Here is a 24,081-nt window from a genome sequence, read left to right as displayed (position 1 = left end):
CTTTCCCTTGTTGTCCAGTACTCCTACCACTTTCCTTCTCTTCCCTTCCTCTCCCTGACCACTGCCTTCCCCTTCCCTTTCCTTTTCTTCTCTTCCTTTCCCTCTCTTCCTTTCCCTTCTTTAATCCCTGCCATGGGCGTCAGAGGTAACGAGATCAATGTTCTGGGGGACAATGGAGAAAGAAGTGACTCTGAGACTTCCTTAATAAAATGCCAGCCTTGGGGAGGGCTACTCTGTGTCTACACTAATTTCTCAGAGGCATACTGCAAGAGTACTGCCTGGAGAGAAAGTAAAGCATTGTAAATATTTGAAATGTACACTGGCTGGCATGGTTTTATTTATTAACTTCCCACCAGGGGAGTGCAGATGGAATCCTTAATGATTTTTATAAGTTGTGAGGACATTTTAATGTTAACAGACAGAGTCTCGAATAGCAGGAGGAGCACTGCGATTTACTCCTAAATGTACAGACACAGCATGTGGACAGCTTTCACCCGCACGTTTCTACCTTTTCAACAAATTCTATAATTCTGCGAGGTTCTCATCTGAGGGAGGCCCATATCAAAGACAATGACAGTGCTACAGAGCTACTCAATTTCAAATTAAGTTTTTCCTTTGGATGACCCAAACCAATGCCATTTGGCAATTTGATAGTCACCATAGGAGGGCCTGGAATCTCACCTTCACACTGCTTTGAACTCCAGAATAAGAAACCTAGAAGCTTCTCTAGCACTTACCATGAAATGCAGGCCACTGACCCACTGAGTCTCAGGTTTCCCCAACAATGGTAATATCAATAATCTGCGTCTCTGTGGAGGCTGCTTGCATTCCTTGCTACATAAACATGGAGATGTGAACTTTTTATTAATGGATCAGGTGTATGTATAGCTGAAGCTGAGATTAATAAATAAAACTTGCTTGCCTTTATTGAATGTTTACCCGCCACAACCTAGGTAAATATTAACCACATGTTGCAGAGGAGAGTGGCTAATGAGCCTGAGTTTGGTCAGGAGCAGGACTGAAACCTTTCTCTCTGAGTGTAGAACCATGCTCTTTTCATGCAAACCTGTGGCCTCTCATTCTGAACCTGTAGAGGAAACTTCCTTTTGTTTTGTTTTGTTTTGTTTTTGCGGTACGCGGGCCTCTCACTGTTGTGGCCTCTCCCACTGTGGAGCACAGGCTCCGGACGCGCAGGCTCAGCGGCCATGGCTCACGGGCCCAGCCGCTCCGCGGCATGCGGGGTCCTCCCGGACCGGGGCACGAACCCGCGTCCCCTGCATCGGCAGGCGGATCCTCAACCACTGCGCCACCAGGGAAGCCCTCCTTTTGTTTTTAAGATTATAAACCAATTTCTATATATGGAGTATCTCTGCGACAAGATGCTGTAAAATTGAGTGTAGAATTATGTCAGGAAGCATGAAGGTACTTTGTGCTCTACAAGAGAACAAAAGACTTACCCTGTCAGGATTTCCCTGGTAAAACCGTGAAAACTGTGAAAATCCTAAATGAACATTCCTATTTAGGAATGTTTACCTCATTTGTTCAAAAATGTTGAAATGTTTTCTCTTACTGGTTTTCTAAGATATGGAAGATAGAACTTGAATTTTTTTCAGTGAACAGTAACATGAAGCTTAATGGACAAAATAAGGGTTTAGAAAAACACACAGATACATGCTCTTGTCATGTATTTTAAATTGATGACTGTTGGGTCAATAAAAGGGAATTGCATTATCTATATTTGCCAGACAGCAATAAACTAGCAGTCATTTTCTTTAGAAAGGTGCTTAGTCCAACTAATTTTTGGTAGCTCTATTTATTTTTAAACCAGCATTCTAGACTTTCCTCTTTAAAAGGAGCAAACAGAGAGAGGGAGAGACAGGGAGACTGGGGAGAAGGGAACGTTGAGTACAGGGAGTAAGGGATGAGAAAACTGATATATAAATTCCTAAAGCAATAGGACTTGGAGTGAGGAGTATTACAGCTACATTAACCACACTTGTCTTGAGCCACCCCTTAGAAATACATTAACCTTGACAAACTGTATTCATTCCAAGCCCATTAAAGTTAACATCCCAATAAAGGAGTTTTGAATTATAGGAAGTGACCATTTAGTCAAAGAAAGGTCCTGTGTTGGGATTAGAGGACTATTTTCCCACCTACTGAAATTGCTATGCATAGTGAGGAAAGTGTTAAGAGGCAATAGTTAGTCTGGCTTCTGGGATTCAACTTCCCTGGGCCTCGCAGTTTCACTCACCATATTAATTCTTAAGGACACATATGAGATCCAAAGAGCCCTGCAGTTAGGGGAGCTATCTTTGTGTTTCATTGGCTATTTTTTGCCATATATGATGGAGAGGTTCATTGACCTGTGTGAAAGCAGTAGGGCCTGCAGACGTCACTTAGAACTACTGAGTCAGTTCACCCCTTCAGTGGCTGTGTGGTGGGGAGCTCTTTTGAAGGAATAGGTGTCTACATTCATCTTTAAATGAGCAAAAACATTTTCCCTGTAGGCCTAGGCAGAAGAAAAATATTAAGTGATGTGAGGGAGAGAAACACAGGCTGGATATCCAAATACCACTCTATGGCCAGAAAGTAACAACCATTATTCCACAAAGTCGGTGCCAGAGCCCATGGCACAGAAGTTCTGGTTACTTCTATAATGGTAAAATGAATAGCTCCTAAGTATTTACTTTTCCAGGTATACGGGATATCCTCTGTTAGACATTTTGCTTTATGAATGACTACATGCCTGAAAGTTTTAGTTGCCTTTCTCTGCCATGTTTATTTCCTGATAAATGACCCCATTACTTCATACATTGTACATGAATGGCATACCCCAGCAGAGGGGTCAAAACAGGAACGATGGAGACAAGGAAAGAAAGAGGGAGGTAGAAAGGAGAGGAGAACCCTCCATGAGGGTTAAAACATCCTTGAACAGCTTGTAATAGCCTCACACCAGATCGAATAGAAACATAGAATGGTATTTTAACCCATTACACATTCCAAGTTATGACAGCTATTGTCTCTTATGAGAAGTGCCTAGTCACAATTGATACTTTTGTGCTGTTCAGCTTCCACTGTTCTTTATCTGAAACATGACAAATGTGGAAGGGTCTTAACCAGCAAATGATTCATCCTCAATCAGCAAATGAACCCAAATGTGGAAGAGTCGTGAGCAATGAATCATCATTGTTTTCAGTTAGTAGCTAAAATACAGTTATTAAAAACATGGTGGGCTAAATACTGGTAGTTTAACAACTATGTATTGAGCACAAAATATGTGCAGGACACTGTGCCAGTCACGTAGGGACAGAAAAGAGGATAATAATGATCCTTTTCCTTAAGAAACTCATATTCTAATAGAGGAGACAAGATGAGCTACCAACCCATCCCATAGCCGAACATGAAATAGAGGAAGTAGGGGTCTCAGGAGAGATACAAAGTGCTATGTGGTCCAAAGATGGGAGAGGCCATATCTGCCTGGAACCATCAGTAAAGGCTTCTGGCTGTATAGAAATGGCTGAATTTGACAAAGAAAGACAGGTAGGGAGGGCATTCTAAGCAGAGTGAGAGCCAGAACAAATGTATAGAGGTGAGATACGCAGATAGGCATGAGGGCCTGTTTGAGAACATTGAACATTCAAATTGGTTGAAGCTTATTAGGGCTAGTATGTTGAGGCAGGAGTATGATTGAAAATTTAGCAAATAAAAATACAGAACACTCAGTTATATTTCAATTTCAGATGAACAATGAGCAGTGTTTTAGTATCAGTATGTCCCATACAATATTTGGGATATACTTAAACGAAAACATTATTTGGTGCTTATCTAAAACACAGATTTAACCAAGTGTCCTGTATTTTATCTGGCAACCCTCAAGGGACACCTTGGATTCCAATGGCATTTGAGATGAGAGTATTGTGATCACATTTGCGTTTTAGAGATATCACTCTGGTCATAGGGTTGAACTGGGGCAAGAAGAGAAGGAGGTGAAATAAGCTATTACAAGGCCTCTGCAAGCCCAAACTACATCTTTGTACAAATTAGTAAGAGGTACCCCTTCCTCTGGAGGACGTCACCCCAAACCATGTCCCATGGAACTTGGGCTGGATTTCTGCTCCCTACTCCTCACTGGGTGCACTGAAAAATTAGGAGTTTGGGATTCACAGATACACGCTACTCTATATAAAATAGATAAACAGCAAGGACTTACTATATAGAACAGGTTACTATACATAATATCTTGCAATAACCTGTAATGGGAAGGAATCTGAATCACTTTGCTGTACACCTGAAACTAACACAACATTGTAAATCAACTATACGTCAATACAAAAAAGTTTTTTTTAAACAGAAGGCAAAAACAAAAAACAAAAAACAAAAAAACAACAGAGGGCAAAGTATCTTTGAAAGAACTTGAAGGTGGTAGGAAGGAAAAGCCTGAGAGGATAGCGGTGTTCTAGGAATACTACAGTTCTATTAAAAAGGTGAGGGACACTTCTTATTTGTATATTATTTTACATAAATCTGCATAGCAATTTCCTAACCCTGAGGAATCAGATGTAGACGCAAGAAGCACAGAATTTCAGGGGCGACTTAAATGGATTTCAGTGTTCTCCATTCACCCCACCCTGCCCTGGAACCAGCGTTTACTGCTGTCATTTTCAAAGTATAAGAGTTGAGCAGTCAGCTTCAGGGATCCTATTGAAAATCATATCCATAAACCTTTAGAGACTGAATGCCCTTCTCATTCTGTCTCGAGGGCTGGAAATAGGCCTTTAGTCTCCTCTTTTGGGTCTACACTGCCCTACTGCGGTCAGGGCCAGGCTGCTCTGATGTGAAGGAACAGCAACAATAATTTAATTACTCATTCAGATAGTATGTTTCCTCTTGAAGACATTCAAGCCTCAAATGCTTGTAGATTGAAGCTTTTAATAGGGGAAAGAGGTGAACAAATTATTAATATTAATGACGATTTATGTCTTTCAAATGATCTTTTGAAGTATGCATATAATTTGTGAACATTAACTTAGAAATCACCCTTTCTGGAATGAATTGCGTGATAATTACAATGATTATGAACCACTTATGACAATCTTCTCTCTAGTTAGAGCATTACAGGTGAAAGAACAAAATCAACCAAAATGATAGAGTTCTGCCCCAAACCAGCTAAGAAGGCAGGTGGGATTGACTCTTGGGTTCCCACTAAGTAACATGTTATCTAAGTGCTTAGCTAGGCAACTCCACTTTGTAAGGACTCAATAACTGCTAAGTGAGTCTGAAATCATTCCCATAAATCTGTATGTGTGACAGTGGCAATATAACATATGTAGATAGAGGAGATAATATACCTGTTAATGAGGCTGGACATGTTTCTCCACCTGAAATCTCTTGCCCACTAATGTGTCACCATACCTAAAATTCCACTGCAGCTGATTCTGATTTTAGCGTTTAGATTACGCCCTAATTTCTAACTAGTGCTCATGTTTCCAAATTCAAACATCCCCCTCTCCAAGAAGTAATTTATTAAGGTACCAGTATAGTGTGAATTGGTTTGAATTGAAATCTTCTGTGATGTACGGGTTTGTCAGGGGAAGTGAAATGAACTTGGGCAAGGGATAGGGAGGTTTTCCTGAAAGGGAGAAGAGAGACATTTATAAAGTGAGGCTGTTTATGCTTCATAATTTCACCCTCTCTCCTTACTATCATCCAGCTTTGGTCAGTTGGTGCAGCCTTCATACCTAATGTCTGGATTCCCGAGGAAAGAGTCCAACTACAATTTGCCCTTGAGGCTGTCAAGCCAAATACTGTAACCTGAGCCCACATCAGTAACTATCCCTACTAAACCATCAGTCTCTTTCCCTCTCCACTTACCACCCTTTTTATTTACCTTCCTCGACATTTCTCCCATATTAACATTTCACAAAGGTGTGGAAAGACTTACCCTCTTGCATGAACAGCTCTCTGGTCAATCTAAAATGAAACCCAGGAAAGCATTACCATCAACACAGCTGGGAGACAGGTTTGCAGCACGAAGAAGAAAATATGCCTCCTTAGCACAAAGTTGATGAAAAGCCTGTTGTACCAACCTGTGAGAAAAAGCCAAAGTTTTCATCAGAACAGGCTTCTTCGCGGAAACCCCACACTTAGTGAAACAACATGCTTCTTTAGACTCCAGGCTCTTAGGGAACATGGAACTTAACACACTCATCCTTGTTTACCCAGCATTGGCATAGGACCTGGGCCTGGCACTCCATCCAATGTTTGTTGAACTAACTGAACTGCAGTCTGTTTAATTATCTGACTCAAAGATCCTCCTTTAAATTTCATACCTGCTGTTCAGGGATGAATGGTAATTACATTTTATGGGATGGCCTTTAAAGACCTTTCTCCAAAATATACTGTGTTTGCAGTGTTTCTGCAGGTGAGAAAGTCTTCAGTACATGGCTAATGACTGATGCAATAGCCAATACACTATTTATTAGCTATAACAAATGAAATGAAATATTTTATGTGAAGGAAAAGATTCACAGTAGCTACTAGGTCACTGGATTCCAAGTTAGGATCCAGACAGCTAGGGATTCAAAGAAGAGCTAGGGGGAGGGAGTATCCGTAAACTATTTTTTATTATTTCAAAGTTTCACGGGTACCATTAATTTATCTATGATAAGTCTGCCAAAAAGTAGCCAAATGATGTTCTTTTGCTTGTTGTTGGAATTATATAAACTCACGTTGGTAATATTGATTAATTTGTGCTGATCAAAAGTACAAATTGTAGTCACATCCACACACATTTTGTTCAGGTTTCCCTTTTCACATTGGCTGCAAGGAAGTTTAAAGCCATATTTTTGGACCATCTATAGAACTTCTCTGACTGCCATTCTCTAATAACCACATATATTCTATAACATAACTTAACCTTGTTTTACATTTTTCTTTCTCACACATTTCTGATTCACATCATGCTTTATTTCACAATAGCTGTGATGTCAATCTTATTAAACCTTTTCTAAAATAAGGCAGTGAATAATGAAATGATAAAAATGAAAGTATATCTTTTATAAATAAGTGGTAAGATTAATTTTTCTATGATAAATGCAGTTGACTCTGAGACAAAATTATTCAAATCACAGAGACCATAGGTCAAAATAATAAATAAAACTAAATCATAGATGTTGCACAAGTGGTAAGATTAATTTTTCTATGATAAATGCAGTTTACTTTGAGACAAAATTATTCAAATCACAGAGACTATAGGTCAAAATAATAAAACTAAATCATAGATGTTGCAAAGTTGGAGAACTCTTCTACTTCCTCAGTAGTAATTTCTTAGGTAACTCAAGATGGCAAACCTATTTAGACAGATTAGGTAAATACTTAGGCACTTAGTCTAAGATGTACTCCTAGTCAATCCACACCGAATTGGCAGACTGCATGCCTAATATTCTACTCTTTTTTTTTTTTTTTGCGGTACGCGGGCCTCTCACTGTTGTGGCCTCTCCCGTTGCGGAGCACAGACTCCAGACGCGCAGGCTCAGCGGCCATGGCTCATGGGTCCAGCTTCGCGGACCGGGGCACGAACCCGTGTCCCCTGCATCGGCAGGCGGACTCTCAACCACTGCGCCACCAGGGAAGCCCAATATTCTACTCTTAATTAACTGCTGGTTACCCTTCTCTTTCCTACTTGTTCTGAGTTTCTCTCACCATCAGTTGATACGTTTCAGGAACACCAAACAATTTCATTACCAAGGCTAATAAAAGATACACTACATAGTGCATTCTAAAGTCAAAATATACATTTTTTAAGCTACTCATTGTCTTGTATTACCCATGTCACAGTCCACTTCATTGTGGTTTGCAATTGAGAATTTTGATTATGGTTGTAGAGTGAAATAATAGCATCTCTGACGTTATAACTTCATATAATTATTGTGAGATTAAAAGAGATAAGGAAAAGCTGTGAAAGTACTTCATAAAGAAAGACATTAATGCATATGGTTTTAAGTCTTGAAATACATTTAGGTAACGAGGTCCTTTCTTTACTCATAATTTTCTGAATTTTTTTTTTTTTTTTTGCAACCCAGCAGGAGAAATGTTGCTCTGTCTTGCTGTTCTTCTGGGATGGGGAGACTAGGGATGGTTTTGTTGTTGAAGCTGTAACCAGGAAGAGCTCCCTTTACCAACCAGGAAAGGTAGTGCTGCTTTGAAAAGTTGTGGAGCCCTCACTTTGGGTAGTGCAATAAATAGAGTGTGAGTCCATTTTTCATATTTGACTTCTGATAACTTTCTAGCCCCACTTCCCCTTCTGTTCCACACCTGGGCAAGCTAGGAGGAAAGCCAAATGTTACCTCTTTGGCACTGGTGGGAAGATCAAACCATGCAAACACTGCACCATTTAAGGGAATCCTCACCCTAGCCCCACTTTCTAACCACCATAGAACCCCAAGTCAGGCACCCTTTTCTGTTCTCTCAGACATTTTCAGACCTTCTCAGGAGCCTGCCCTGCTCTCTCTAGAAAACCTCATTATGTGAGTAATAAATCTCTTTATACCCTTTTGGCATGTGTGTGGCATCACAGTGACGTACTTGATTGATTGATTGATTGATTGATTCAGCTGCTATTTATTGAGCACCTATCATGTGCCAGGCACATTCGAGGTGAACAAAAGAATGGGGAAGAGATGGTGAACAAGGCAGACAGATCCCTGCACTCTTTCTAGTCAGGCACTCAAACAATAAGGCAGTCAAACAGAGATGTATTTCAGGACATGGTTAGTGATGTGAAGACAAGTACACATGGGGAATGGTGAGGAAGGAAGTCTATTCTAGATAGGATGGCTAGGAAAGCATTCTTTTTTTTTTCAGTACGCGGGCCTCTCACTGTTGTGGCCTCTCCGGTTGCGGAGCACAGGCTCCGGACGCGCAGGCTCAGCGGCCACGGCTCACGGGCCCAGCCGCTCCGCGGCATGTGGGATCTTCCCGGACCGGGGCACAAACCTGTGTCCCCTGCATCAGCAGGCAGACTCTTAACCACTGTGCCACCAGGGAAGCCCTAGGAAAGCATTCTTTGAGGAGATGATATTTGAACAAAGCTCTGAGCAAAATGAGGAAGCTGGTCATCAAAAGATCAGGGGAAAACATTCCAGGCAGAGAGAGAAAAGGCCAAAGCAGAAACCCTGCAGATGGAATAAGATGGGTGTGTTTGAAGACACGCAAGAAGTAGGGAGAGGGGGCAGGGGTAGTTGTTGAGGTCAGAGCCTTAGGCAGAGAAAGATCATGTAGGGCCTTGCAGGCCATGGTTAGAAGCTTAAATTCTGCTGTAAGTTTGGTGGAAAAACACCAGAGGGCTTTGAACAGAGAAGAATTGTGCTGTTTATGTTTTCAAAAGAACACTCTGTCTGCTGTATTAAGAGTAGACTGCAGGGGCCGAGAGGAAGCAAGGCATCTAGTTAGAGGTGGTTATATGACGAAGACAGAAATCTGCACAGACGGTCCCTGACTTAAGACGATTTGACTTACAATTTTTTGACTTTATGATGGTATGAAAGCCATACACATTCAGTAGAAACTGTACTTCCAATTTTGAATTTTGATCTTTTTCCCGGGCTGGCCATATGCTCTCTGTGTGATGCTGGGCAGCCGCAGCGAACCAGCCCCCAGTCAGCCCCAGATCACGAGGGCAAACAACCGATACACTTACAACGATTCTGCACCCAGACAACCATTCTGTTTTTCACTTTCAATACAGTATGCAATTAAATTACAGAAGATATTCAACACTTTATTATAAAATAGGATTTGAGTTAGATGAATAAGTGTTCTGAGCACATTAAAGGTAAGCTAGGCTACTTATGATATTCGGGAGGTTAGGTATATTAAATGCACTTCAACTTATGATGGATTTATTGGGAGGTAACCCCATCGTAAGTTGAGGAACACCTGTATTGGAAAGGTAGAGGTGGCTGCCTATAAAAGAAGGATGATGTTATTGGCCAAATGGGATGCTTGTTTGGACTTGGGTCTTTCCACTCATACTTTGCCGACAGTAGATGCTCAATAAATGCTGATGAACTGTCCACATAAAATACGGTACCTGTGCTGCTATAGAAAGCAAATCCACTGGATGCACCGAATTCCTTGATGAAGAACTGAGAAAGCGAAATATGCTCGTCAGTATTCAGGGACTTGTTTCCATGTTTCCAGTACAGCATTAGATCCTCCTCATTGTAGGCATCTAAGACAAGAAAATAACATTCTTTTTATTGGAGTAAGCTCTTGTAAGTTCCATGAGGTCTATGACCATGTTTTATACAGTTCTGTATCCCTGGGGTCTGGTCCAATGTCACGGCTCTGAAATATACGTTTGCCAATAGACTGATAATATCCACATCTTCAAAAAGAAAAAAAAAAAACCTCCAAAACTTAGACCCCGATTACTGGCATAGTGTGGCAGCTTTTTCTGTGCCCACGTGTTTCCATGTCTGTGTGTACTGTGATGTCACAGCACCGCCTTTCCCTCACAGGTCTGATGCCAAGTCTTTAGGCCCCTTTAGTTTTGTAGCTCTATTGGATGAAATTCCAGAGTGAGCTGGGCTTGTACAGAATTTTCTTCTATAATCAAATACTATTAAGAGAGTTTCTAATGGATTTGGGGAGGAGCATCTATGTAGGAGACATCCATTGAGATTCCCAGCATTTTACCCACATTATGGAAAATTGCAGTCAGCTTTTAAGATATCATGTCAAAAATAGCTGGTGGGTCAAAGTAATTGACAGGGAGCTGGCTCAGATGCCCTCTGACAGGGCTTTGATTAGGAGGTTTAAGTCTAGAGCTGGGTTTTTCCAGGGAAACAAAGCATACTTAATGGAAGACTGGGATTTATACGGGAACATAAATGGCAGAGCTTTCTAAATCTGCCAGTCTCTGTTAATAGCATTAGCAAGAATACAACTTTTTAGGGAGCTATTCCTTTAAAATCATTGTGGAAACTGCAGAATATGTAGTTATCAAAGCATTTTTTCCCTTGAATCTTCTATCTTCTCATTTGAGAGACAATTTGCCATCGTGATTCTTACTAAAAAACCAACCAACCAACCAACCAACCAACCAGCTGTTTTGGACAAATATATTTATCAAGATGTTTACATGCTTGTTAAGAGTATGCTTATTTATATGCAAGTAGGTGATGGTGTGTTCAGACCACACATACTCCATAGGGAAGTAAGACTTACAGCTTTCCCGTTCAAGGGAAAAATTTTGAGTGTCAAGTGGAAACCTGCTGAAATCCATAAAGCACATTGCTGTAACAGTTATCCTATAGCAAGAATGAGAAAAAGAAAACTGCAGATCATTTAACCACATGGTCAAATAAGCAATGCAGCATTGAAGCTCTCTGACACTTTTGAGTGCCTTTCAAGACTAATGCAAAACAGGTGTTACCATCTTCTTTCCAAGTAACCCATAAGGAAGCAAACCCAGGAAGGTAGGTGATTTGCGTAAGACACAGTTAACGAGTGAATTCCTGCCCTAAAAATTGCTTCTGATCTCACCATTTCCTGCGCAGCTTCCTCTATATTTTCTGGGTGTTTTCAGAAAAACACACTTCAAAGTGAGAAGGCTTTTAAATAGATTTAAATATTTTCTGCTTTCTGGAAGATGCAAACTTAAATAGTTTCCAGTAATAAAGAGCTGGAATGGTGGTAATAAAAACCTATGAGTAAAGGTTTCTTTCACAAAGCAAGTTTACCTGAGGAAATTATCTTTCCAGGAGTGAGGGGAAAGCCTGGAGCATTTTCAGTTATAGATCTACGTGCTATTAAGCATGTAATTCAGGTGCTATTAAGTGAAAGGCTTGCATACTGATGAGGACTGCTTTTTCAAATTTTATGTCCTTTTAGCTTTTCCTGGCTTCAGGCAGAGGCTGTTGAACTTTGGTACCCGCAATAGCAGATCGGAGGTTCCTTAAAAGGCCCCTGAGCAAGTCTGCAAAAAACAAAGGCAACAGCTGGTCCTACCGATGGTGTATCCAAGTTAATCAGAGGAGTAGAACCATTTTATCTGCCGGGGGTTGAATTCTACTGTCAATAGTCATGCAGCAAAATGCCAAGCCAGGGAGATGTCTGGATAACTTTGTGTCACAAAACATATTCATTTTGGCATCTTCCTTGTACTTTATTTATTTATTTTTTTCCTTGTACTTTAAAGCTGGAAAGGACTTCTGAAATCTTTGAGTCTACTTCCTTCAGAGTACATATGAATAAATTAAAAACCAAGGAGATTAGGCAGGCACTATTAAAGAAAAAACTATGCATGATACTTGTTAAAGAATGGTAAGGCGGACTCTATTTAGGAGGGCTACTATAATTTTTTTTTTTAATGGGTAACAAAGATTGGGCTCAACTCCAAATATAATGAGTGGGAATTTATAGTGAAGGAAGAGGGAGTGGGGTGGAGGTGCGGAGGTCAGTGGATGAACAATTACCAAGAGGAAACATCAGGGCTTGGGGGATTCTGGCTAAATGGACCTAACAGGATTCTTGCTGAAGGGGGGCCAGGGTGATCAGATATCAGCTGGGGGTTAGGGGGTGGATGAGGAACCTCATCAGATATGGAGGGTGATCAGATACTGAGAACAGGGGAGCAGGGCCTAGGTGAGAAGACAGTTCAGAGGAGACTGAGTAGAATTTGGTCAAAGAGAGAATCTTTGTCAGTAGACGGTGTCAGAACCAAGCCTGAAACCAGGTGACTGGCTGGGCTTCAGCTGGCTCTGCTGTCAGCTGAAATAGCTGTGCAGACAACAGTTTTGAGTCCTTCTGTGTTGGGGGATCTCCAAGACCAAGCTCAGGTTCAATGTTTCACTAGAAGGATTCACAGAACTCATCAAAGCTGTTATACTAACAGTTAATGGTTCATAGCAATGAAAGGATACCAGTTAAAATCAGCAATGAAATAAGATGCATAGGGCAGGTTCCAGGAGAGACCAGGAGCAAGTTTCCAGCTGTCCTGTTCTAGTGGAGGTATATGGACAGTGCTTACTTCTCCTAGCAATGATGTGTGACAACATGCACGGACAATTGCCAACCAGGGAAGCTACATAAGCTTTGGAGTCCAAAGTATATATTAACTGAAGGTTGGTCACATAGTTATGGCTGACCTTAGTTTTAGCTCCTCCAGAGATCAAGTTGATACCGTGTGGCTCAAGGCCTCCGGGTAAACAAAGACATACTTATCAGGCAGGATATTCCAAGGGCTTGTAGGTTATTTCCCAGGAACCAGGCAAGAGCTAAATCTTTCTTTGGAATGTGCAGGGTAAGGATAATCCCCCGAGTTAATTCTCCAGTGGATATCACCTCATCAAAATAATTAATTTAAATCAGTTGATTCCTTGGCCAGATGCTGCCAATCGGCTTCTGATTCCTAGGAACGCTTGATTCCAGTACTTATTAGAGTCCTATGTTACTTCTGATTTAAAAGTCCTATGGAAAGTAGTATTTTCCTTTAATTTCATTTTTTTTTAAAAAAAAAAAGCATATGAAACGTCTGGTAATAGCACTTTTGTACTAAAGTGAACAAGGTGTTTTTAATGAACAAAAAGAATCTGTATTGGTTTCTTATTTCCATTGTAACAAATTACCATAAACTTGGTGGCTTAAAACGACAGAAATGTATTCTCTCACAGTTCTGGAGGCCAGAAGTCTGAAGTTAGTATCACTGGACTGAAATCAAGGTGTTAGAAAGGCCCTGCTCCCTCCAGAGGCTCTAGGGGGGAAATTCATACCTTGCTTCTCACAGCTCCTGGTAGCTGCCAGCATTCTGGGGCTGGTGGTTGCATCACTCCAATCTCTGTCTTCATGGTCACACTGCTTTCTACTCTTCCGTGTATGTCAAATCCTTCCTCTGCCTTTCTCTTACAAGGATACGGATGATTGCATTTAGGACACATCCAGATAATCCAGAATAATTCCCCTATCTCAAGACCCTTTATTTAATCACATCTGCATAGATCCTTTTTTTTTTTCCATATAAAATAACCTTCACAGGTTCCGGGGATTAGGGCATGGATAACTTTTGGGAAGCTAATTTTTTTGGTTTTTTTCAGTTTACTACTGAATCCTTCTGGGATTTCTAAGACATAAAAAAAATGAATTGCTTGGATTTACCAAACATTTTTAGGATTACCTATGGTAAGCCACTCAGTAAGCACAGGACCCAGGCTTAAAAACATATGGTATATTAAAGATGGAGGGATATTATAGCATAGTGTCAGAACAAATGTTTTAAATTAAAAAATTTTTTTCATTTTCAAAATTTTTTAAATGAAGAAACTAGGGGTAACTTGGATGATGACTATATATTCCTGTGAAAAATGAAGGAGATAGTTAACAAAATTATTTAGTTGATCCAAGATTCCAAGACTGCTTGCTGGGGTGCAGGGTGGGGTGGAGTTGGTGAGGAGGAAAAGTAGTTTTGTATACTTATAAAATTGTGGGCCAGATTCTTAAGGATTTCCATAATTCAGCTCCACTCTGTCCAACCTTATTTCCTATCATTCTCCAATACATGCCCAGAGTGGGTACAGTTAGACTAGGAAACCATTCTTTAAAACCTGGAAGTTAGAACCAGGAAAAATCACATCTTCTGCTTGTGTCCCAAGCTCCAGCATTACTAAATACAGCAATATTGGGAGTTTAGCCTGAAGTGAGACCCATCAGCTTTGGTGTAGATGGTGTGGTATAAGGAAGCCAAAGGCAGTAGACAGCCCTCCTTACCTGACACTGAAGAGGACACTTCCATCAGGGTGTACACACAGCATGATGTTCTCCACAGTTGTATCATGGATGAAGGATCTCTTCGAATGGACAAAAAAGATATCAGGCACCCAAATCTTTTTGATTAATCTGTGATCAAAAGTCATGCTTTTGTTGGTTTTGCTGGGAAAGGCAAGTCTTTCATCTTTCCAGTAATGCCTGAGATAAAAAGTCATTGTAAAGTCCTAGGTAGAGAGAAAAAGAGACAAGTCAAGGTCAGTAGGAATATGGTTCAGGGTGATCAATCAATACTATTAGTCTCGATTGGTTTCCATGGGTTTTAGTGACCTGTCCGTGAATAGCTTATATTTTCAGGTAGATTTAGAATGAAGCTACTGAGCTTCAGTCACAGAGCCTCTCCCTCACCTGGACTCTGGTGAATGTTGAGAGTTTCTGAAAACCATCAAGTATTCAAGTTGGTGAAGGGAAACAGGTTATAACTGGGAAGCATTTCTACCTAAGCACTCTGGTAAATCACCTAAAGAGATCTCAGAAGAAAGGAACCTGGAACTCCATGGTCTGGTATTTTATTTTGATTTTTTTCTCATTATAAATAAATATTCACTTTTGTGATTGATTTTGTATCCATACATTTATATTGTTTTTGTTTTAAAGAAGCCCTCCCCAAGTTGAAAAAACTACAGTCCCACAAAAACCTGGACACAGCCTTTATTGGAGCTGTTAGTGGAAAGCATGTTTTCGGAGGTTCTGAAAAAGCGACAATGATCTCCCTCTTCTTGAGAGACAGAAAGAATGCCAGGAGATGGTGGTGCTGGAATTTTAGTGTGCAGAAGAATCACCTGTGAATTCGTTAAAATGGCACATTCCCCAGAAGCTAGTTCCCAGAGATTCTGATCCAGTATGGCTCAGGTATTTGAATTGTTAATGTGTATTCCAGTTGTAAGGAGGTAAGGATGAGGGGAAAAAACTATGTTAACATTATGTTAGCAGAAAAAAAAAAATGGTTAGTCAATAATTTGAGTTTTATTTGGCTCTCAGATACGACATTAAATATTTTGTTTGAACAGAAATTCTCCTATCTTCGTCCAAGTCACTGGGTGTGGGCAATGACAACGTGTTTTACATTTCCCAAATGCTTACTTCACACTATCATTTATTGCCCAACAACACTCCTATTTTTCTTGAAATAACACGTATAATAGAACTTTGACATTTATTACACAGGCAAAGAACAAATCTCAGTAAACCACAAATAAGTCATCAAGCAATGATGAGCTCATTTGTTTTTCTTAGGATCAGAATAGAGGTACATTGTATTATTGCTCTGCGTTAATCTGGGAGCATCAGCCCTGTGTAATTTTGGATTACAGTGAGGGTGAATAAATAGAATGGTTCATTCATTACGGTAACACTACTCCACAGGGAATCCTGTGGGTTACTGCATGGGTTGCTTCAATGAGCATATATTTGGTTTTAGATGCTCAGTCTGATCAGAAGGGCACTGGGCAAATACTGAGCCTATGAAGTCAAATGGCAGACATTGGTATATACATGTCAGTGGTACATCAGCGTCACCACTAGTTGGCACTATCATGAGAAGCGGGCTGAACAGCCTGTTTTGAGGAGAGCAGGACAAAACTAAAAGGGATCGAAAGTGAATTCAGGGTGGGACAAGGGAGCATGGGAAAATGATAAATGAGAAGCAAAAGAAGCCAACACTGGAGGTCACTGATGATTTTTTCAAATTAGGCATGGAGAATGCAGACCAGTTTTTGCTGATACTGAGTACTAAGGCTGAACTTATTCAGGAGAAAAGGATGAGGTCCAGTTTTGGGGGCTGTGGGGTAGACACAACGAGATTTTTAGATGCAGACTGGGTCATTCAGGTATCACTTAGAGATTATGCCAGGAGAGGCAAAATGACAGCCTGCTTCTGGAGCACAACAGGCTCAAGAAAATGTCACCAAAAGCCACTTTTGGTAAGGGAAAAGCCAACGCTTTCTAATCAAGGCATTTTTGAATAGTGGGTACTAGTGGTGCTATTCCCTCTGGGAGTAGGGTGCTTACAATGAAGGAAGTTTCATTTAAGGTTTGATATTGAACTGAAATAAATATTAAATTAGATAATGAAAAGGACTAGAAGGACATTAACTGAAGACTGAAACCAGATGTTGGGCCATAGAAGATCTTGTTTAGACTTTTCTGGAATTTTTATGTGTCCTGTAATTTTCATTTAGTTAGCATTTGGATGGCAATGACTAGTTGAAGGAATCACTATAAATAAAAATATTAATTAAGTTTACATATGAAAAGATTATTTGCTCTTTCAATTTTAAGTGATTTATATTTTCTAGGTCCTGCTTCCTTAAGAGATCCCTACTTTATTCTTTCTCTTTCATTCTCTTCTTTTTTAAAAAAAATTGTCTTTGTGGTAATTCCATACTAAAAATAATATGTAGAATCTAAATTTCAATACTTAATTCTATGAAAAACACTATATATAAGCCACAGTTCATATATCAAAAATACTTTCATTCCAAAAAATATCTCAAAGCAACTTCTGAAAATTTCACAAGAACACACATGTAAAAGATTCCAGAAAAGGGAATAAAATGCAAGGATTAACATACATGAAATGACCAGATTAGATAAACAACAAACTAAATCTTTCCAGATGGAAAATGGAGTTTGAAACTAATTCATATCTTCTCTATTCATGGAGGGGGTATTCCCTGGTTTTATTTTTATCACCCTCTAGCCCCCTGCAAAAACTAAGCTTCCATATTCAAAGTAGAAAATGAAAGACAATAAGCGTTTGGCTAAGAGTTGCAACTTCAGATGTCTCCCTGGATCAGGACCTGGCAGGAAACACCAATGAACGAAGCAGGATGAACCTAAGAGGAAAGCCAGGCATGGGTTCCAGGGCAAACTGGAGGGCACAGGCCCTACCTAACGGCATTCACAAACTGTCTAAAACTTGGGGGGAGGTAGGAACAAATCCAAAACTGAAACCACAACCAAAACCAAAACATGTTCAAAGCTGCATCCTACCAGTGAGTACCTGTTAGGGCCCTTGTCATTAATAGTTGCACCTAGTGTAATGTTGATAGGAAACAAAAGAAAGACAACTACAGGAGATGATGGAAAAGACAACACAACTGAAGAGAACAAAATTAGATGGAAAGAGTGATTCAAATATAAGAATATACATCACTTAGGTAAGAACAAGGAAATGGACATTGAAAATTTGAAACTATAACGCACTTTTTATTTGGCATAGAAAAATATACTAAAATGGGCTACACAAAGCTCTGAGACATTAACAAATTAACAGAATAGTAGTAGGTAAAAAGGAATTACATCAATAATGTATATGTTTGTGCAAGTAAATATTATTCTTAAAGTACCTGAAAAAAGCTTAAAATTACTTAAATGAAACACAATTCTGGTAATTATGTAGACTCGGTAGTTCTAAAGTGGGAGTAGAGAAAATAAAATGGAAAAATTATGGTAGGGGATATTAAAACATAAATATAGCTAAAATGGTAAAACTGGGTTAGGGGGAATGGGGAAGAGGAAACAAAAAAGCAAAGCATATAAAATGGCAACGGAAACAGGAAAAGGCTAAAAGGAAAATGATAATAATCAATCAGTTTAAAGTTTTAAGTGATGGTGGTTTGCAAGTACTACTCCATAAAAATGACAAATATTTCAGTGCAAAATAAAATAAGGGCAGTCTCTTCTGGATTTCTAGAAACTCTAAGGGAATGGACAAACTTTTCTTAATTTAAATTTTTAGTCCTATGAGTTTAAAAAATCCTTTGTTCTCTGCTATTGTTTTTCTACAGATAAGCAAAGTTAGTATGAACTGAAAAATCTGGAAGCATTCTATCAACCCAGATTCAGGTGTTTATCATTTTGTGGGTAAGGACTCATGGTTGTGACTTCATATTTCACATATATTATGATCATCCCTTCTTCTTGTGCAATTGTTTCTGGTTCATGTCACATAGCTAAATATATCATGTCCTTCAGTGCTCCACCACTGTAAAGCCATTAGAAGGAAAAGAGAAGAGGAGGAAAGGAATGAGAATTTTAATCAGAGGTAGAAAGAAGTGGATAGAAGAGAGTAAAGCAACTTCAACTTTATTAAGCAAAGTAGGAAAAATAAGTAACATACATAATTAAGTTGATTTATTAAAACACCAGTGATTTTGACACTATTGAGACTCTATCCTTTCAGAAAAAGTATCTCATAGAGAAACTTACCATGTTAACCTCTGAAATGCTGTCAATGCTTTCAACCTGGACATCTGTAACCCACTGGCACTGGAGATCCTTCAGAAAGAAGAATGGGTAATATAACGAGGAATCAGGATTATTTTGGAAACATTTAAAGTGGAGAGAGATCAATGTTGCAAATGAATTATTTTTCAAGTTTTAACAATAAATCTCTCCATTGTCTATTGATATATTATTACACATTCAGGGAGTGGATGTGGTCATGGAGTTCATGACTTTGGTAAATATGGGAGCCTTTCCTCCCTTGCCAAAAATTCAGCCTTTTTCACTTGGGCAGTGCATGGCAGTCTAGAGGAACACACTGCTAGTACAATGCTACACAGGGATGCTGCACATTCAGAAATGTCGCTACCCAGATCATCAGTAACCACAACCTGCATTTGGGATAAAGCAAACATCCTTTGAAATGTGTGGCTGAGAGTATTCTGAAAGTCAGAATTGGAGCAACTTCAGACAGACAAGTGTTGAGACTGGTGTGCCGTTGGGTCTCACAGAATCAGGCTCATGCACCCAGAGAACAGACTGAGACCAAGACATTTTCTTGTCACACCTTACAGAGGGTTTCATCTGTTCCTGTGTGAGGGGATGCTGATGTTAATAACTTCATTATTTAGTATTGTGTATGAAATTTGATGTATATATATGTTCAAAGAGTTTGTATATTTATACATATAGTCTTCGTATGTTTTCTTTCCATGGTGACCAATTCTCAAACTTTATAGTCCCGAGTTAAAAAATGCTTTCAACTGTTGTTGAAAAAACAGAAATCTTGCCTAGATGGATCCCAGGTGGCTGTTTCAGTCAAGATTCTGGGATTTAGAAGGGACAGGCCAGAAAAACTTCCTTCCTTATTGTCTGGATGTGCTACATGTGACATATATGTGCATATAATTTAATAAGGCACCTAATTATTGTGTTTTAAATGCACACTATAAAACAAGATATGCCTCGCCAGCCCCTGTGCACCCTCTATGACCCCCCTACCCCATTAATTGGCTGACGTTACCTTCACTTTATCGACCCAGATTCCCTCTTCTATTCCATAAGTCTAAACCCTCAATATCCTTCTTTACTTACAAGGGTATTAGCTGGCCAGGCACTGGGCCTGTCACTAGAATATATTTCTGTTTCAGGCTTTAGGAATACCTTACTTGCACCTTAACCACCAACTACTTCCTGTCATTGGACCAATTACTTCCTGTAATGTTAATAATGACAATTCTATTAAAATTTTGTTTAATGATAATTATGATTAAGCATTAACTTGGGAACAGCTCAGTATTATTCCTTTATCAGCTTTAACTCTGGTGCTTTTATTTTGTTTGGTTGTCTTTTTTCTTTAATTGGTAGAGCTATCAAAATAAAAAAATCATGGAAAGATCTCATCCCTGCCCCTATCTGGCCTTTCAGGATGAGTAAATATTCCCATTAACTCCAATACTCCAAGGGACTGAAGGGATTGGACAGGTCTTGGACAGGGAGCAGAATGTCCTGGAGAAAATTCTGGCATTAGAGTCCAGACCAGAGTTTGAATCCAGCTCCATGACTCACGTGTGATCTCGGGTCAGTAACATCTCTAAGCTTAGTGTCCTCAGCTATAAGATCCAGTAGTAGTACTCACCTTGGAGACTTACTGAAAGACTAGAAATAATATACAGTCAACTTAATTGATACTCAGTAAATAGCACAGAATAAATGTTACTCTTACTGCAATTCAGCAAAAATGTGAAACTGTTCCTAGGACTGCAAACCACAATTCCCAATCTTACATTCAAACATTTAGACAATCAGTCCACTCTTCACTAAAAAATGATCCAGTGTTTCTTACAGAGAGCTTATTTTAGGACAAAACCTGAACACAACTTGGATTCAAGATCTCATGACTTGTAAGTAGGACCTATTTACTGATGACTATCTCTGCAATCCAGGAACAGTCTTATAAAGCCACCATACAAGGACATTCATGCCACCACTGGACAAGCACTGGGCCCTCGGGGTTGTTTGAAGGCTGGACTGACAGTGGGGTAATAGTATGGCTTGTCTCTTAGGAATGGGTTCCTGGAAACATCTTAGATTTCTTCTTTCTTCCCTCTCATTTTTTCTATTCTTGTGGGGATCTTCCATCTCAAAGGAAAGTGTTTGTCTTCAGATGCTGTCTAACCTCATTTTTGTCTCCTTTGCATTTGATGCCCAAGTGTACTTTCTCCTGGGTCTAGGCCTCTGTACTCTGGTTTGACATTCTGAGGACAGAGTGGAGGATGAAGGCGTGTAAAGGCAAGATGCAGAATCATAGAATTTTGGAGCTGGATAAAAGCTCCAAAGATCATTCTTTTTGTAAAACAGGAGCTGAGTCCCAGAGAAAAAGTGGCAATAAAGCAAAAACAAACCAAACCAAAACAAAAAAACATGAAATTTGTAGCCACATAAACCCGAGTTAAAATTAAATGTCTGGGGCTTCCCTGGTGGCGCAGTGGTTGAGAGTCTGCCTGCCGATGCAGGGGACACGGGTTCGTGCCCCAGTCCGGGAAGATCCCAACATGCCGCGGAGCGGCTGGACCCGTGAGCCATGGCCGCTGAGCCTGCGCGTCCGGAGCCTGTGCTCCGCAACGGGAGGGGCCACAACAGTGAGAGGCCCGCGTACCACACACACACACACACACACACACACACAATTAAACGTCTGTAAATCCTTAACTCCTCTAAGCCTCAGTTTGCTCATCTGTAAAATAGGGGAAATAAGTATATGGTATGTGCCTAATTGGGTTGCTGTGAAACAAAATGAAAAAATGCATGTTAAGTCCTTAGCCTAACCTAACATTCAAATGTCTTAACCAACTTATTCAGTATCTATTTGATGTGTAATACATAGAACACGAAATATAACACTTTCATAAATACTCTTATTAATTCTCTATGTAAAGCATTTGGAATATAGTAAAAATTAAATGACTATTAACTATTACAGTTAGGTGTTGATTTCCCAGGATCACTAACTAGGCAGTGGCATAGATGTTTATACTACTTTATATATATATAAAGCTAGATCATCAGTCTGGTTTTATGCATGCTGGAATAAGGAGAGCTAAATGAAAGTTATTCATCTTATTTGTGAGGTGCATTTAAAATACTTTATATATTATCTAATGTTATTATTATAGCCACTTCGTTAGTTAGCTGGGCAGAATCAATCTTAACTCCATTTGATATGAGGGAACTCATGCTCAGCAAGGTTGAAGAGCTTGCCTGCAACCTAGAGCTGTTTAATGCAGGAATACAGCCAGGTCCCTCTGGCTCCCAATCTGGTCCTCCTGTGTGAAAGCAAAGACTACACAAGCGGCTTTTAGAGCTTTAGCTTTTGTTTTGACTCAGTAGTCAGTATCTAGATGCTGAATTGTTTTCACTTTAAAGAAACAAAGAAATCATCAACTATAGAACTAAAACCAAAAAACCCCTTAGTTATGGGAGATGTAAAGGGTAGGGAAAGTGTAAATAAAGAAAATGAGCTGCAATTTATAACCCAAGTTAAACAAAAAGCTCCCTTAAATATGTATCCTCCTTTTTCCACATAATGAGTCAATTAATCTTCTAATGCTTTATAAAAGACACTGCAGTAGCAGCTGGTTTTACTGTTAAGGCTAATTAGGAAAACATTAAGGCAAGAGAAGTGCTGAAGTTACATTTAGCTCAAGAGGAAAGAAGTATGTGTGTGTGTTTGTGTTATGGACAAGTATAAAGAAAGAGAAGATAAATTTAAGCCTGTCTTTTATATCCTGCAGGCTGATTTTCCCAGGAAGGCAGGCTTGAGAGAACAGAGAAGGGGTCACCTGTATAAAAAGCGGTTCTGACCAAGACAAGAGAAGGTTAAGGATTATATTTCACAGGGCTACCAGACTGACATTTCTGACTGAATTTATGGATTTTTCTGCCTGAACTGACTGAACACACAAGCCATTTGGATACCATTTAGCCCCAGTCCATGATTGTCAGAAAAATTTCTTAATCGTGGGATGATTTGCCACCTGCCACTAAATAGTACATTTAAATTGCATTTTTAATGACCCCACAAAGTAGTCTCAGGAAAAAAAATGTTTTAAAAATTCTTAACATGTATCCCTAACAGATCAAGAGAAGTGGAATTTTAAGATCAGTTTTATGTTTTTCTGAGGGATGAGGATGATATATAGGAGGGAGAATGGAGGCATAAATGCTTTAAGATAAAAGTAGAGGGTCGGCTCTTGGTAATCTATGACAGTGCTTGTCAAATTGTAAAGTGTATTCAAATCACCTGGAGATCTTGTTAAAATGCAGATTTTGATTCAGAAAGCCTGGGGTGGGGCCTGATCTTCTGCATTTCTAACTAACTCCCAGGTGGTTCTGCAGCTGGTCCTTGGACCACTTTGAGCTACAAAGTGTAGCGTGCTTGTTTCAAGGTCCAAATTCAAGGACGGTAATTTTTCTCTTAATCTTTCTGGCTTTCAATGGTCTAAAATAGGCCCATAAAACCCGTTCCTCTAGGACAGTAGTTCATTTAATTGAGGAACCTAACCTGACAGGAATTAGGGCAGCTTTTTGAATCGGTGTTGAAGAGAGTACATCATTTTGAACTGCTAACCGCTACTCGGGAGAGGCCCATACCAAGCCATTCCTGTGCGTCTGGAGCCCCCTAATGGCTCAAAGGACCCATAGCCCGGCAAGTTTAACTTTGTAAGATTTTCCCCAACTAAACCATGAGAGGGAAAAGATTTTAGAAACTCTTTATAGAATCATAGAGACCAAGGTTCAGAATACCCGAGTAAGAGTCGTAGAGTATATTCTCCAAACTTTGGGCAAAACTTTGGGGGAAATAAACGGTCTGTTGGGAATGGTAGTTAGATTTCGGGCATCTTTTGGAGAATTGTCATCCTTAATGACACATCTGAGAAGTAGTGATGTAAGACAACAACAACAAAAAACCAAAAACAAAAAAACAAAAAAAAAAGAAGATTAAAAAAATAGACCTATAATTAAAAA

At 39.6% G+C, this 24,081-nt stretch overlaps 1 protein-coding gene across 1 annotated transcript in view; it reads right to left on the bottom strand.

Annotated features, from left to right (window-relative positions):
- The window catches only part of GABRR3 (gamma-aminobutyric acid type A receptor subunit rho3), a 45,115-nt gene that overhangs the window by 7,243 nt on the left and 13,791 nt on the right, over positions 1–24,081 (bottom strand). The window contains 7 exon segments of the mRNA XM_033433372.2: positions 3,847–3,854; positions 5,945–6,089; positions 10,094–10,234; positions 11,233–11,315; positions 14,770–14,993; positions 19,039–19,086; positions 19,088–19,107. Coding sequence (XP_033289263.1) covers positions 3,847–3,854; positions 5,945–6,089; positions 10,094–10,234; positions 11,233–11,315; positions 14,770–14,993; positions 19,039–19,086; positions 19,088–19,107 — 669 coding nt within the window.

The sequence above is a fragment of the Orcinus orca genome, chromosome 5 (genome assembly GCF_937001465.1).
Source record: "Orcinus orca chromosome 5, mOrcOrc1.1, whole genome shotgun sequence".
NCBI classification, from domain to species: domain Eukaryota; kingdom Metazoa; phylum Chordata; class Mammalia; order Artiodactyla; family Delphinidae; genus Orcinus; species Orcinus orca.
This window is presented reverse-complemented; position numbering and strand designations above follow the sequence as displayed.